Source organism: Vicugna pacos, unplaced genomic scaffold (genome assembly GCF_048564905.1).
Source record: "Vicugna pacos unplaced genomic scaffold, VicPac4 scaffold_19, whole genome shotgun sequence".
Taxonomy (NCBI): domain Eukaryota; kingdom Metazoa; phylum Chordata; class Mammalia; order Artiodactyla; family Camelidae; genus Vicugna; species Vicugna pacos.
The window spans coordinates 73,697,148-73,710,929 of record NW_027328740.1 but is presented as its reverse complement, the minus strand read 5'-3'; the positions used below and the strand labels follow the sequence as shown (position 1 = coordinate 73,710,929).

Here is a 13,782-nt window from a genome sequence, read left to right as displayed (position 1 = left end):
ATGCACCATGGATTGATCCTCCTCCTAGGAAAGGAACCGTAGTGCTGTCATTAGGTTTGAGCAGGGGTGGGTGGAGGATCTCAGAAGAGTTGTTTCAGCACACCAATAGAATTCTTGGCCACCGTGACCACGAAAGACAAGTCCCCTGCCATCCCGGTAGGCACTTGGGCTCCTGACAAAAGCTGGGCTCAGTAAAGGGTTGAGTAGAAGGCACAGACCTGAGGGATGCCCCAGCAATAGGCAGGAGGTAGGGCCTGGTTTATACTGCTCTGGGTGTATCCCAGACTCATCCGAATACGAAATCAGAAATTTGCAAAACAGCAGAGCTGGGGTGGATCATCTACTCCAGACTCCTCACCTTACAGTTAAAAGGGTGGCAACCCTGACAGGCAAAGCAACGTGCTAAAGGCAGAGCGTGGAAGTGGCAGTGCCAGATGAAACGCAGCGTGCAACCCCCGTTCAAGGCCGCTGACTCTGACGACGGGGCCAAGGTTTCCAATGAGGAGAATAAGACAGTGTAAATACTTTGTTCCCCCTAAAACCCCAAATGTTTTTTAAAGGCACAAAAACTCACCTTAACTAGATCTCTTCTGAGGGGGCTCTCTTCTGCTTCTTCGTCTTTCTGTCTCCATTTCCCTCTCTCAGACACAAACACATTCAGTTTTGTGAAAGGGGACTTCCTTCCATACAAAGACAGACTTCACATCTTCAGAAAGATACCTGAGAAAGCACGTTTCTCAATTCAAGTCTTTGTGTGAGTTCTGGGCAACTGGCTTATTTTCTAGAACAATCGGTAGTTACAAAATCAGGAAATCATCTTCCACAAAGGCAGAGTTCTGGTCCGTGTTGATAAAGTTGGGGATGTCACATTTCATGAGTCTGTTCGGCTCCTCCTCTGGCCACCTGCTGCATCTGATGGCTTCCTGGAGCCGAATAACACTGTAAAGGGCTATGGTAGGGATACCAGCTTTGGCCTTGTCCAAGTGGTCCACTTCATTGATGTAGCAGTGAAAGAGGGACCTAGATTCGTCATTGCACTGCCAGAGAACACCTTGGGCAGCAGCGGTCTTCCAAAGTCTGACACAAAGCTGTTGAGTCTAAATCTCTTCTCGGGAGACTCTGCATTGCTACAAAGAAAACCAAAATAAAATATCGTTCACAGTGTAGCTCGGTGACCTGAAGAATCATAGTTTTTGCCATCTACTGAGAGTAAATCCCTGCACAGAGCATGCTGACATGCACTGGAATTGAAAGACATCACTTCTGAACACATAAAATTAAACTCAAGGCAAAAGTCTAAAGTGAGGGCCCATGGACCATCCTAAAAAGACATCGTTCCCTGAGAATCCTCAATATTGGTGCCTCGCACACCAGTGTTTCTCCGTGGGACACTCAGATCTCTTCATCAGGATTCGTTAAAGTGCTTCTTAAAATGCAGAATCCTGGGGTGCACACCCTCAGAGTCTCCAGAGGTAGCGACTGGTAGTCTGTATTTTCATAGCCACCAGGATAACTAAACATGCTCAGGTTTAGCACCGCAGTCTACATCGGGTCACCTGAGCATCGACAATTCTGTCTCACGGGATGGGGGGTGCCATGTGTGTCAGGGTGCTGTCCTACCCATGTGTCTCCCCTGATTCTCAGAACTGACAGTGCTGCCCCATTGGGCACGAAATACCACCGTTTCACAATGCATACGCAGGGCGCCCGACTGAAAAACAATCAGTGATAGGAGAGGGGACAAAACTCAGCTTCCTGTTACCTTGTTTCACTTACTGTGGGACGAGTGATCAATTCAAGGGTAATAAATCAGTGAATGAGTGAATAACATGACTCGCGTTAGTCCCACGAGTGCCTGGAAGAGCAAGCCTGGGCACATTGAGAACCATAACAGCCCATCTACTTAAATGTCATCCTCCACAGATCTATGTAAAGGTTACTTCCACCCAGGCAGTGACTCCAGAAGGGCAAGAATCATGTATGAACACACTCTCAAATCCAGAACAGAACCTGACAACAATTAGGCTCTGGAGTCTGTGTTTAGCGAGTGTGGAATCTCAGTGATTCCAGCTCTTACACCTTGCCTTCCCATCCCACCACACACGATATGGCCCTTATGTCCAGTTCTCCCGGGGCTGGGGCCACGGAACCCATTTATAGGACTGGAAGAATCTGATCATTTAAACCATCCCCCAGATTATCATCAAGAGTCACCTGCATTTCAGGGATCAGTAATCCCAGAAGCTTTGCAGTTCAGGCAGCTGAGGGATTTTTATATCAGCTCTGTCTTCTACTGTGACTGCCTGGGTGACATCAGACAAGGAATTCTGAAAAGCCTGAACTTTTCCTTTCAGGAATAATCTAATTAACAAATCTCGTTGACCTCTCAACAAATGTGATGTGAAGATCAATGATTTTACACAGGAGTACAACATTCACTAGGTCGTGGATTTAGAATCAGAGGAAAATCATTTTAGAAAGATTGACAGAATGTAGCTTTAATGCGAATTTAAGTATTCTTACCTTTCAGTAAATCATCTTCCCCTACTTATCACTTCACCCAAGTTTAAAAGATGTCTGAGAACAGGGATGAGTGTGCCAGCAATCTGAGACCCAATAACCTAAAATGTCACCTAGGAAAAAGAGGGGAGTAACACATTTTTAAAAAGCATGGCAAGGATGGCGGGGCCATCCCCAACCCCAGACTAAGAAGCTCTGAGTAATAGCTTTCCTGCCTGCCTGGGGCATCAGCTGATGTGAAAATCCACCCAGAAACCTCACTGTCCAGCAGCTCTTCCATAACACAGGCTACACTTTCTCAGAATTAAGAATTGCGTCCAGTAACCACTTCGCTGAAGAATAAAGACAAAGGAGAACAAGAGAGTTCTGCCCCTCCCAAGGGAGAGCCCAGACCTCGGGCTGCATGCACTGCGCCCACCTCCCTGGAGAAGAATAAACTGGAGAAGGGCGTTCTGCGAAACTGGGGCAGCAAAGGTTGAGATGGGAACAAATTGACCAGCTGGCCAGGGACAGCCCCCTCCGTCGCTGCCTTGGCGGCTGCCTCAGCCCTCTCAGCCCATCCTGCCCACCTCTGGTGGCTAAGCTGTCAGGGAAATTGCTTTGCGATCTGGAGCAACAGAGGCTGCCCACAGGCCAATCTGCGGAAAAGATGGGCGCTAAACCCCCAGCTCCCGAGTGACAGGCTCCATACCCCCGCCAACACCCCGACGCCCCCGCACCCTACCGCAACCCCGGGGAAATATGACCCGAAGAAGTGTGACCTGGGAACGAGGGGCAGCAGAGGCCGCCCCCACGTCAGGCCTGCAGAGAGATTGGAGCTTATCCTCCAGCTCTCCAGGGGCAGCCCCTGTCCTCTCCACCTCCTGATCTCACCGCGCCCACCTTCCAGGAGCAATCAGACCAGGTGTGGGGTGTCAGGCGAATCTTGCGCCAGAGAGGACGTCCCCAGGCCAGGTCAGGGGAGAGGAGAAGAAGTGGCCCCATTAGGCGGGGCAGCCGGCCGTCGCAACTGCCTCTGCCCCTTGACCGCATCGGGCCCGTCTCCCAGGAGCAAGCTGACCTGGAGACGGGCATCCGGCTTCTTGGGCAGCAGAGGACGCCCCCAGGATTGGTCACGGGGAAGAGGAGAGCAAATTGACAGGCTCCGCGCTGCAGGTCTTCTACCCCCGCCATCGCCACCCCCGCACCTTAAAGGCACCGCCCAGGGCGCCCCTCCCCCAGCAGGCTGAGTGGGACAGGTGCGTCTGGTGACCTGGGGCAGGAGAGGCCACTCCCACACCAGGCCATCGGGGAGACGGGAGCCAATCCACCAGCTCCCCAAGGCAGCCCCTACCCCCGCAGCAGCCACCACTCTTGCCCATGACCTCACAGTGGCCTCCTCTAGGGAGCAGGCTGACCTGGAGATGGACGTCCGACGAACTTGGGACAACAGGGACCGCCCCCAGGGCAAACCATGGGGGGAAGTGGGAGCAAATGGACAAGTTCCATGGGAAAACCTGCCGCTGCTGCCACCACCCCCAAAGTACCAAGTCCAACTCCCGGGGTCAGGCCGACTAGGATACACGCGTCTCATAACACAGGGCAACAGCGACCGCCCCCAGGACAAGACGCGGGGAAGATGGGAGCAAATGGTCCGCTCCCCCGCTGCAGGCCCCCGACCACCGCCACCCCTGCACCCTGACTACCCTGCTTCCCGCCCCCAGCAGGCAAAGTGGGACAGGGGTGTCCCGGGACCTGGAGCAGCAGAGGCCGCCTTCAGGCCACGCGGTGCAGACATGGAGCTAATCCACAGTCTCCTCCGGGGCAGCCTCCCTATGCCTGCAGCCACCACCTTACCAGCCCCCTGACCGCACCGCACCCATCTCCCAGGAGCAAGCTCACCTGGAGTCGGACCTGAGGCAAATCTCCGGCGGCAGACGTCGCCCCCAAGCCAGGCCGTGGGGGAGAGAAGAAATGGAGCAACTCCCTGGAACACATCCCCTGCCCCTGCCGCCTCCGCCGCCGCCTCCCAGGAGCAAGTTCATCTGGAGACCCGCGTCCCGCCTCTAGGGCAGCAGAAGCCGCCCCTGGCTCCGCCTCTGGGGAGAGCGGAGCGAATTGATCGGCTCCCCCGCGGCAGCCTCCCTCCCCCCGTGGGTCCCGCACCTTAACGGCCCCGCCCCCACTCCGCACTCAGCAAGCTGAGTGGGACAGGAGTGTCCGGCGACCTGGGGAAGAAGAGGCCGCTCCCAGGCCCAGCAGCCGGGACAAGGCAGCTATTCCACCCGTTCACCAGGGGTAGACCCGCTCCGCCCCTCTGCCGCTGCCACTGCCTTCTGACCTAACCGCCCCACCTCCCAGGAGCAAGCTTACCTGGAGTGCAACATCTGGCGAATCTCCGGCGGCCAAGCCCCACCCCAGGCCAGGCTGCAGGGAAGAGAAGAAATCGATCGGCTTGCCCGGGCAGCCTCCCAACCGCCACCGCCGCCGCCGCCGCCCAAAAGCATTGCAATAGCCTACCGGGGTCAGGCTGACTGCAAGGATGTGCACTTGCCTTCTTATCCTGGCCAGGTCCCTGAGCACCTCCCTGCATCCCTACACTCCCTGCACCTCTGCACCCCTGCTACTCTCTGCAATTCTGCATCCCTCCACCCCCACATCCCCTGAAATGCCTGCGCCCTCCACAGCCCCTGCACCCCTGTCACCAGTTACACTTTTGCACTGCTTACACTCCTGCACCCCTGCATGTCCCACACACCACCTCTTGGGCCTTTGGCAGAGTCTCTGCTGTTAGACCAATGCACAGTGACTCACTCTTTGCCAGTATATGATGCATCAGTGGACGTCAGGGGTTGCCTGCAGGAAGGTACATGTTCCCGGTCACTAGCCTGGGCCACTAGGGTGATCTCTGTGAGGTCACCCAGGACGGGTTCAGAGATGCTGTTCTCTGGGAAGAGAGGAGTTGAAACCGGTCTTGAGGGCAGAGCTGTGCTCACCAGGCCGTCCACGCTTCATGTTTTACACAGGGCTTCGGAGAAGTGAAATGGATCCGGCCAAGTAATACCGGCCTGCTGTGAGCCCACCTCAGTCCTGGGCTCTGAGTCAGACCGACTGGCTCCCTCAATCAGGGCCCAGTTTGGGCACCTGAATGGTCCCTTTGAGGCATCCCAACAGTTCTCAGGATGAAGTCTGGCTGCTTCCACCCCATGGCCCTCCCTCCTACTGTGCTGGCCTCAGGAAGGTTCCTTATATGGGGAAGAAGGCAGCCCACACCCTACCCCACCCCTCACCTTTCTCTAACCCAGGCTGGTGCTCTCTCTGCCCCTCAGAGTCTGGGAAGCCATCCCTCTTCAGTTATGTCCCTTCTGAGATGGACTTGCTTCCACTCAATTCTAGGCGAGGATGCACCATGGAATGCACTGGGTAAGAGAACCAAAATAAATAATTTCTTCTGTGAGGTTGTCTGTTTATCTACTGGGGCTGGGCTGTGTGTAGTTTGCTACAGCTATTGGTGTGAGAGGCTAAAACAGCCTGTGTGTCCTTGTTTTCATCTCCCCGCTGTCTTTGGGTTTTCCCTAGACACTCCTGAGACATTTACTTCTGTTAGTATTATTCCTGTTATTACACACGGGCCCTACTGACATGGAGGTAAGGTGTTGGGGGAGCGGGACAGAGCAGGGCATCTGCAGTCCTGTGATTAGTTCTCATTGAGCCTGTGCCCTGAGCTGTGACCTCCACAAGTGTGTCTCTTTCCCCCCACCCCAATTTGGGTGACACAGAAGGGATTTCCCTTCTCCCAGGTTGGTTAGGCTCTGGTAAAATAATTTCTCATTAATAAAACAAACAAAAAACAACTTCCCCCAATGAAACAGAATGTTCTGGGTGTATTTCAATACAGTTATTTTCTCCTCTCCAGGCAGGAAGCATGAGGAGTTATCCTCTGACCTTCATTCTGAGAACAGGACACGGTCCTGGATGTAAAATACATGAAAAAGAGCATGGGGCCCCTCTGACTGGCCCCCTGGAGTTGTCACACTCTGATTTCCCCACACTGAGCCTCCTGCTGGCCTCAGGGACCTGTTAAATCTGCCTGCCCCCGGGGTTCTTACAAAAGCAGGTTCTGCCTTGGGAGCTGTGACTCTCCAAGCCTGCCCGCTGTTCCCTTTGCAACCTCTCTGGGTTGGAAGCAGCTTTCCCCCTCAGTCTTCTGGGATCTAAGAAGAGCAGTGGGTTTGCAGCTCCCTCAGATTTGGTGTTATTTTCAGGACAGGAGGAAGAACTTCTGAGCTCCACACGAGCTGGACCAGAGGCTGGAATCCTCCCTTCCTCTGCCACCGTGCAATCAGTGGCTGTGGTTCTAGCCGAGTTTCTGAAGATGTGGACTTAAACACACATATCCCAGCCCTCACAGGAGCACACAGTCCCATAAATCCCCCTAGTTTCCACTGGTAACTATGGAGCCGATGGGGACACGGGTTTCGGGACCACAGAGGCCTGACTGCACGACTTGCTCCGTGGCCTATTTACGTGGTTGCTCCGGGCCTTGTCTGAAGTGGCTTGTTTACCACACCTGGTACGTGGGAAACACAAAATAAGTACTAGAACCTTCACTTTTTCTCCCTCCAGGGCCTTCAAATGTAGAAAGTAATAAGTGAACTCAGACAGCCTAGTCACCACAATGAGGTCCGTCCAGCCTGGCTCTCCTGAGTGATGGGCACTGACTTGCACCTTAACTCGGAACAGTAGGGGAACTGCCTTCCTCTAACTGGGCCTCTCCCCACACCAGGCACGCCCGCAGCTCAGACGGGGCCAGCTCCCCAACTGAGGTGTGTGCTGGTGGCTTCAGTGTGACCTGGCCCTGCCGGGACATGAACCTGCAGTGAGTGAGGTGGAGGGTCGGGTGGAGGGGGGTCCCTTCTGGGGTGGCAGGGGGCCCGGTAGCACCCCTCCCAGCCTGGTGCCTGGGGCTCCCTAACACCTCCTACAGCTCCTGGGTTGGCTCCGGTCCTGGCCACTCCACACACCCTCCCAGTATCTTTTCATTATGTCCCTTTTCTGCTTTTATCAGCGAGAAGTGGCTTCTGTTGCTTGTTCAGTGAAACAGTACATCGGGAAACCAGACTACTTCTAACATCAGTAAAATACCAACCTCGGTCAGCTCGCCGGGCAGACCGTGCAGCACAAAGGCCTGAACAGGGCTGTGCGAACGGCTTACGTGAAGGGTCCTCAGCATCTGTCTTCAGAGATACAGAAGCTGATGGTTCAGGTAAAACCTCAGGGTGGGATTGAGGAATCCAAAGCTGGTTGGTTTCAAAGGCTAACTGGTCAGACCAGACCCCTGAGCTGTGGTCAGAAGCCTGGCTCAACGTCACGCAGACTCAGCGCCCTAAGTGCCGGGTGGGGCTGGTGCTGTTCCCTTTGCAGGCTCTCGTTGGGGATTCACTGTAGCCCCTTAAATACAGCAGAAATTCCAGCCCCATTAGCCCCCACCCTGAGTGTTCCATGACACAAATCCCGGGAGTGTTTAATTTTCATCTTTGTTTAGGAGGATGAAGGTGGTTCAAGAGAAGACATAAATTCACACTTAGTGACACAAGGTCACAGCCAGTACTTCCTCCATGGAGAGCTATGTGCTCCCACAGTGGTGGCTGGGGGCTGGGCAGAGACCCTCTGCTGGTCCCAGAGGGACTCGCTCATCTGGCCACAACTCATGGGTTGGACAGCAGATCCAGAGGGTGACAGAGCATCTTTCCTGGGAATTTGGAACTGACACATAGAAATCAAGTTCACTCATCTGGAGTTTGGCGGAGGGGAGGGGCGGTGGTTGGAAATCAAATGAAACCAGAGCATGAGAGAAACTTAGAAGTGAAAGAGCGAGAGACAGAGAGACTGAGCTTGTGAGAGCAAATAGTCAGAAAGAAGGCAAACAATCAGGGGACAGAAGAATTCCAGCTCCTGACTGTGTAGTCTGTCCCAGCCCATCAATGACCCCGTGAGATGTTTAATAACATTCCAGTTTTGCAGATTAGGAAACAGGCTGAAAGAGGTGGGGGCTGGGTTTGGGTGCAGAGTTAATTCAATTGCCACTGGACCCCACACTTCCCATTGCCTGAAGGCACCCTAATCCTCACTGGGACCCCTGTGGTCCCCTGACAGCCCAGCACCCTGATCAAAGGGACCCTGCGGGAGTGGGAACCCCTCTTGAGTGTGGAGAGTTCCCTGCCCCGAGATGCCATGCATCAGCAAGCTCCCGCTCACCCCAGGTTAACATCAGCCCAGCTGTACAGTCTCCCAACCCGCTTCCCTCCCTGCCAGGCACCCCCATCCTTACCACCGAGTGTACTGCAGGAATTCAGGCACAGGGATGCCCAAATCAACACGAGCCCATCGGCTATAGAAAAAGCAGACTCCCAGGCCCACCTGGGTTGCGAGGGGACAGAAGGTGTCCTCAACTTTCATGTGTCTAAGACAATCTTCTTCAGCTGGAGGTTCTAGAGAAAAATAAAAGGTCCAAAACATAGTTCGGTGAGGAATTCCTCCAAGGACCTGACTCCAGTGTCTACAACCATGTGTACCTACCCCCGGAATTGGGGTGAAGGTGGATTATTGATCAGCACAACCCCTGGTGGCCCAGCTCCTTGGCTTGGCTGCCCAGAGGGGGCTGGGGGAATGGGTAAGGCCAGGGCACTCAGGAAAAGCACAGAGGACCTGACCTCTCCCTTCTGCACTCGTAAACCCTTCCCCAAATCTCAAGGCATTGGACAGAGATCCGCCACAATAATGAGATGCTCCCATCTCTTCACTCACTCCTGTCGGTTCACTTACATGCTGAGCATCCACTGGGTCCCAGGACAAGACACATAGGATGGCTGATGGGACAGGCTTGGTCCTTCCCCCTGGAACCTGTTCAATCTGATCAAAGAATGATCACTCATAAAGAGTTTCTCAAAATTATACAGAGACCAAAGACCAAGTGCAGAGTGAACCAAATTTAAAAATATATATGAAGATCCCCCAGTCTCCCCGCCTAAGGTTAACAGCATAAAGCAAAAAATTCTTGCCTTTAATCACCAGGGAAGTTGTCACCCCCTCTCAGGTGGAAAGGAGAGTTATTCTTTGAGCACGTCACAGAAGTGCTCCATCGGATTGGACCAGGGCATCTACATTCATTCAGCAAATGTGTATAAGCTCCTACTACATACGGGAATCTCCTAACTAGACCGTTCCCAAGGCTCTCGGGCTTTATCAGTCAACAAAATAGACATGACTCCCCATCACTGGGGGCTCAGAATTTTAGCAGAGGAAACAGGCAGCATGTTGGGGTAGCAAGAGTTTGGAAAAATTTTTAAAAAAGAGTGATATGAGCAAACTCGGGTGATGGCGGTGGGGTGGGAGGCAGGCAGGAGAGAATAAGGCAATCCTGGCAGATCTCACGGAGTAATGAACTTGAAGCAGAATAGACCCGGAGGAAGAAGGAAGAGCCGGAGCCAGAGGCCCCCAGAGTGAGGGGGAGAGTGTGGGCAGAGAGGCAGAGCACGCCGGGTCCTGAGGCCTTTGTGACGACTTTGGCTCCTAATGACATGGTGACCCGTTTAGTGAGTTTTGAGGGGAGGGGTGATGTAGTCCAACTTATGCTTTTGTGTTTGTGTTTTTTGGGGGGAAGTAATTTATTTATTTTAATGAAATGTGCTGGTGATTGAACCCAGGATCTCAAGCATGCTAAGCATGCGCCCTACCACTGAGCAACACCCACCACCCCCAATGTATGTTTTTACAGGCTCCCTCTGACTCTGTGTGGATGAGAGATTGTAGGAAAGCAAAGATGGAAACAGAAGGCTATTGGTATCCAGGAAAGGCTGAAGGTGGCTCTTAGGAGGGCGGGGAGCAGAGAGCAGGTATTTAATTAAGACAGAATATCCAGAATTTTCTAACAAGCTGGATTTGCTGTCTGTGAGTGTAAAAGAAAGAGAGAGAAAGGACATGGTTCCAACATCTGGGCCTGGACAATGGGAGGGATGTCCTCTCCGGATGGGAAAGGGGATGGGAAAAGGTGGGGCTGAGCAGGTGGAAAGGGGCTGGTATCAGCTCAGTTCTTCAATGTCATGGTTAAGGGGTGTGTTACATATTGCCACAGAAGTGCCTAATAGGTAGAGGAATCTGTTTTCTTTTTCTTTTTAACATTTAAAAAATATAATTAAACATATTAATTGTATTATGTGAATGATTTGGGAATTTTGTTTCATGCCAAGTTATATGTTATATATAGCCAAATGGAGCATATATCAAAAAGGGGAGAAATGAGGGCTTTCACATAAACTGACTGTCCGTAACGTAGGTAAAATTTCAATAAAACCAGTCTTCAGGGCAAAAACCTCATCTCGGTGTTACATAAAAATAAATGAAAAACGACTATGTTGATGTACCATAATTTCATGTTACATAATAGCCCCAAACTAACAGTGTTTAACTATGAGGCTTGTAGAAATACTATTCGCTTTATTCACATAAATACAGAAGTGCAGAAATGTTCTAAGGTAGAATTAGCATCTTAGTGGAAATAATACATATTTGAGCATTTTACATGATATATATGTACTGATTCAAAATTTGGAAAAGTAATTTCATAGTAGAACATATGTATGAATGTGAAAGCAAGATGAATGAAAGGAAAAGAATGTGATGTGAGTCTCAGGGATAAAGGCTCAGATGGAAAGGGGAAATCAGGGAATTTTGGAGAAATCGAGAAATTGATGGCATGCCAATTTCCAAGGCTGGGTTGCTTCCACCAAAGGAATAGCAGAGAGAGAGAGGAGAGGCCCAGGAACCCACCCTGGGGAACACCCACAGTATATGTTTGGAAAAAACAGGAGACATTGGCAAAGGACCAGCCAGCAGGCCAAAAGCAGAAACAGACAGAGAGATGGGCTGGGGGTTGAGTGAAGCAGGAACACGGGGTAGGAGGGATGGAAGAGCTGGGTCAAATGCTGCCGAGGGGCCAAGCATGATGAGGAGTCAAAATTGACCACTATATTTAGCAACATGGGGTCACTGATGGCCTTGACAGGGCAGTTTCCATAGAGCGAGGGATCAGGCGAAAAGCCAGAATGGGTGTAAAAGGGGATGGCTCAAGAGAAGATGCAGACAGTGAGTTTAAACAACTCCTTAAAGATTTGCTGCAAAGACACAGGGTGGCAATTGGTGGGGGTGAATTAGGGTCAAGGAGTGCTGTTGGTTTAAGAGGATGGACGTTTATATACTGATGGTGCCAACTAGCAGGAGAACAAAATAGATGAGGCAGTGAAAGAGAGGATGGTTTTGGGAGTGACAACCCAGAGAAGATGGGAGGGATGGGGCCTCGGGGACTTTTGGAGGAACTGGCTTTCGATGCCACTTTTAATAAGCGGTGGGGCACCGAGAGTGAGGTCACAGACATCAGAAGGCGAGCGGATGTGCTGGGAGTTGCTTGTGAAATTTCTCTTCTGTTGGCTTGTTTGCTTGTTCAAAGTAGAAAACTAACCTTACCAGCTGAGGAACAAGGAGGAAGAAAGAGTTACTGGAGCCATGAGCAGAAGATAAGAAAGAGCCTTCCAGGGAGAATGGGACAGTAAAAAGGGCAGGGGGAGGCGGGGGAGTGCGCTCCCAGAAAGTTACATTTTCTCTTTGACGTCCCCAAATGTGTGACGTGTTATTACCCTTCCTGCTGTCTACAAAATAAAAATTAATTATGGTTCAGAGGAAATGCTATTTCATTCTAAGAGGCTGCCTGTTTCTCAGGAATGGTCATCTTAAACTGCAAATATTACAAACAATGTTGAAAAGATGAACCTGTGTACCTAAAATCCCCTATTTTCTATTAATCTGTTTACTACTTAGTTCCCCTATCAATAACACATAACAAATACTGCCATGATGGAGGTACACCGATGCTTAAAAGGAAATGAGATCTGTATCCTTTTGCTAAATTCCATGGCTTCCTTAATATGCAGTTCCACTTGGAATTTAGGAATGTCTGGTATAAGAAGTGAGAAACAGTTTGAGAAAATCCCGGCTCAGAATTATACATCACAACCACATCTCACAAGTATATACAGCCGTAAAAAAGTTTAAAAGCAAAACTCCGTAACTACTCTTAAAGACCTTTGCAAACCTGGGCCTGCCAAGATGTTTCCAAACTGGAAAGGAACTCCAATCTCTTGCCTGGTACCGGACCAGAGGCTGGCCAGCCTTTTCTGTAAAAGCGAGAGAGTAAATATTTTCAGTTTTGCAGATCATTTTGTTGTAACCATGCAGGTAGGCAATAAGAAAGCTAAGAGCACTGGGAGATAGGAAACAAACGGGCATGCCCACACTCTCCCTTCCACTCAGGGCAGCTTCTCTGTGGTGGGGAGCTTTGCCACAATCACTTGCTTCTTTTTTCCATTGGTTTCTTTGTTTCCACCTTACTGCTCGAGCTCAGAACTTCAGGTGGGCCTGGTCCTTCAGCATCCATGCAGAGAAGGCTGAGCGGGGTTGGGAACCCCACCTGATGGAGAAGAGAGATTACCGGGAGGGACATTGTGGAGGCCACCATGACACGAGACAATCACACCTTCCGGGGTGAAAGGGAACGAAGACAAGGGAAGGACACAGTAGTGGGACCCCTAGGTCGCCTGCCAGGCTTGTTCTCCCTCCACGGCAACCATGGGGGCCTGGGGGGTGTTGGGCTTCAGCTACGGTGATTAGGATGAAGGGACTCAATATAAAGGACCCTCCAACTCCTCACTAGGTTCCAAACGCAGCCCCTCTAAGTCCACCCTCTGAGTTTCTGGAACTCTGCTGGAAGAATACATGAGCAGGCCAGAACCAGAGCCCAAGCCAAACATGACAGGGGTCTCGTGGGGCTGTAACCCCATGCTCAGTGGTCGGGGACTCCTTGCAAATCTGCAGAAATCCCTGTTCCACCTCATTCCTGGGAGAAACCCCAGATCTCCTCCTGCTCTGTCTGTTCTTCTCTTGAGGCTATTGTCCTGGAGGGATGCTGAGTCATTGAACCTGGTCCTCCAAACGTACATAAGCAGCCTGTTCAATAAAACAAATTATGCACTTTTTCACATTTGCCAGTTTTTTGATTCCAGAAAGGCTGTGGGACTCATTCTCACAGTCTCCTGTGCCCCCACCACATGGTGGCCCTCTGCTCATGTAAACACGATTTCCCACAACTGCACCCTGCCTCCCAGCTTGTCAGAGGGGAGTGTCCCACAAAGACACAGGTGTTTGTGAGGATCCTGTCCCCCAGCAGAAAAC

At 51.5% G+C, this 13,782-nt stretch overlaps 2 protein-coding genes across 2 annotated transcripts in view; both read right to left on the bottom strand.

Moving 5' to 3' along the window:
• The window catches only part of LOC140693513 (uncharacterized), a 98,940-nt gene extending 98,089 nt beyond the window's left edge, over window positions 1-851 (bottom strand). The window contains exon 1 of the mRNA XM_072957333.1: window positions 575-851. The gene's annotated coding sequence lies outside the window, so the exon portion shown is untranslated. The remainder of the gene's footprint in view (window positions 1-574) is intronic.
• Window position 852: 1 nt separating this feature from the next.
• The window catches only part of LOC140693517 (uncharacterized), an 81,572-nt gene continuing 68,642 nt past the window's right edge, over window positions 853-13,782 (bottom strand). Inside the window, exons 17-28 of the mRNA XM_072957337.1 lie at window positions 13,441-13,557; window positions 12,847-13,021; window positions 12,647-12,728; window positions 9,325-9,411; window positions 8,831-8,990; window positions 7,649-7,736; window positions 5,790-5,918; window positions 5,314-5,446; window positions 4,873-4,926; window positions 4,402-4,598; window positions 2,524-2,633; window positions 853-1,127 (exon numbers count right to left, since the gene is read on the bottom strand). Coding sequence (XP_072813438.1) covers window positions 12,952-13,021; window positions 13,441-13,557 — 187 coding nt within the window. The 3' untranslated portion in view covers window positions 853-1,127; window positions 2,524-2,633; window positions 4,402-4,598; ... (6 more) ...; window positions 12,647-12,728; window positions 12,847-12,951. The remainder of the gene's footprint in view (window positions 1,128-2,523; window positions 2,634-4,401; window positions 4,599-4,872; window positions 4,927-5,313; window positions 5,447-5,789; window positions 5,919-7,648; window positions 7,737-8,830; window positions 8,991-9,324; window positions 9,412-12,646; window positions 12,729-12,846; window positions 13,022-13,440; window positions 13,558-13,782) is intronic.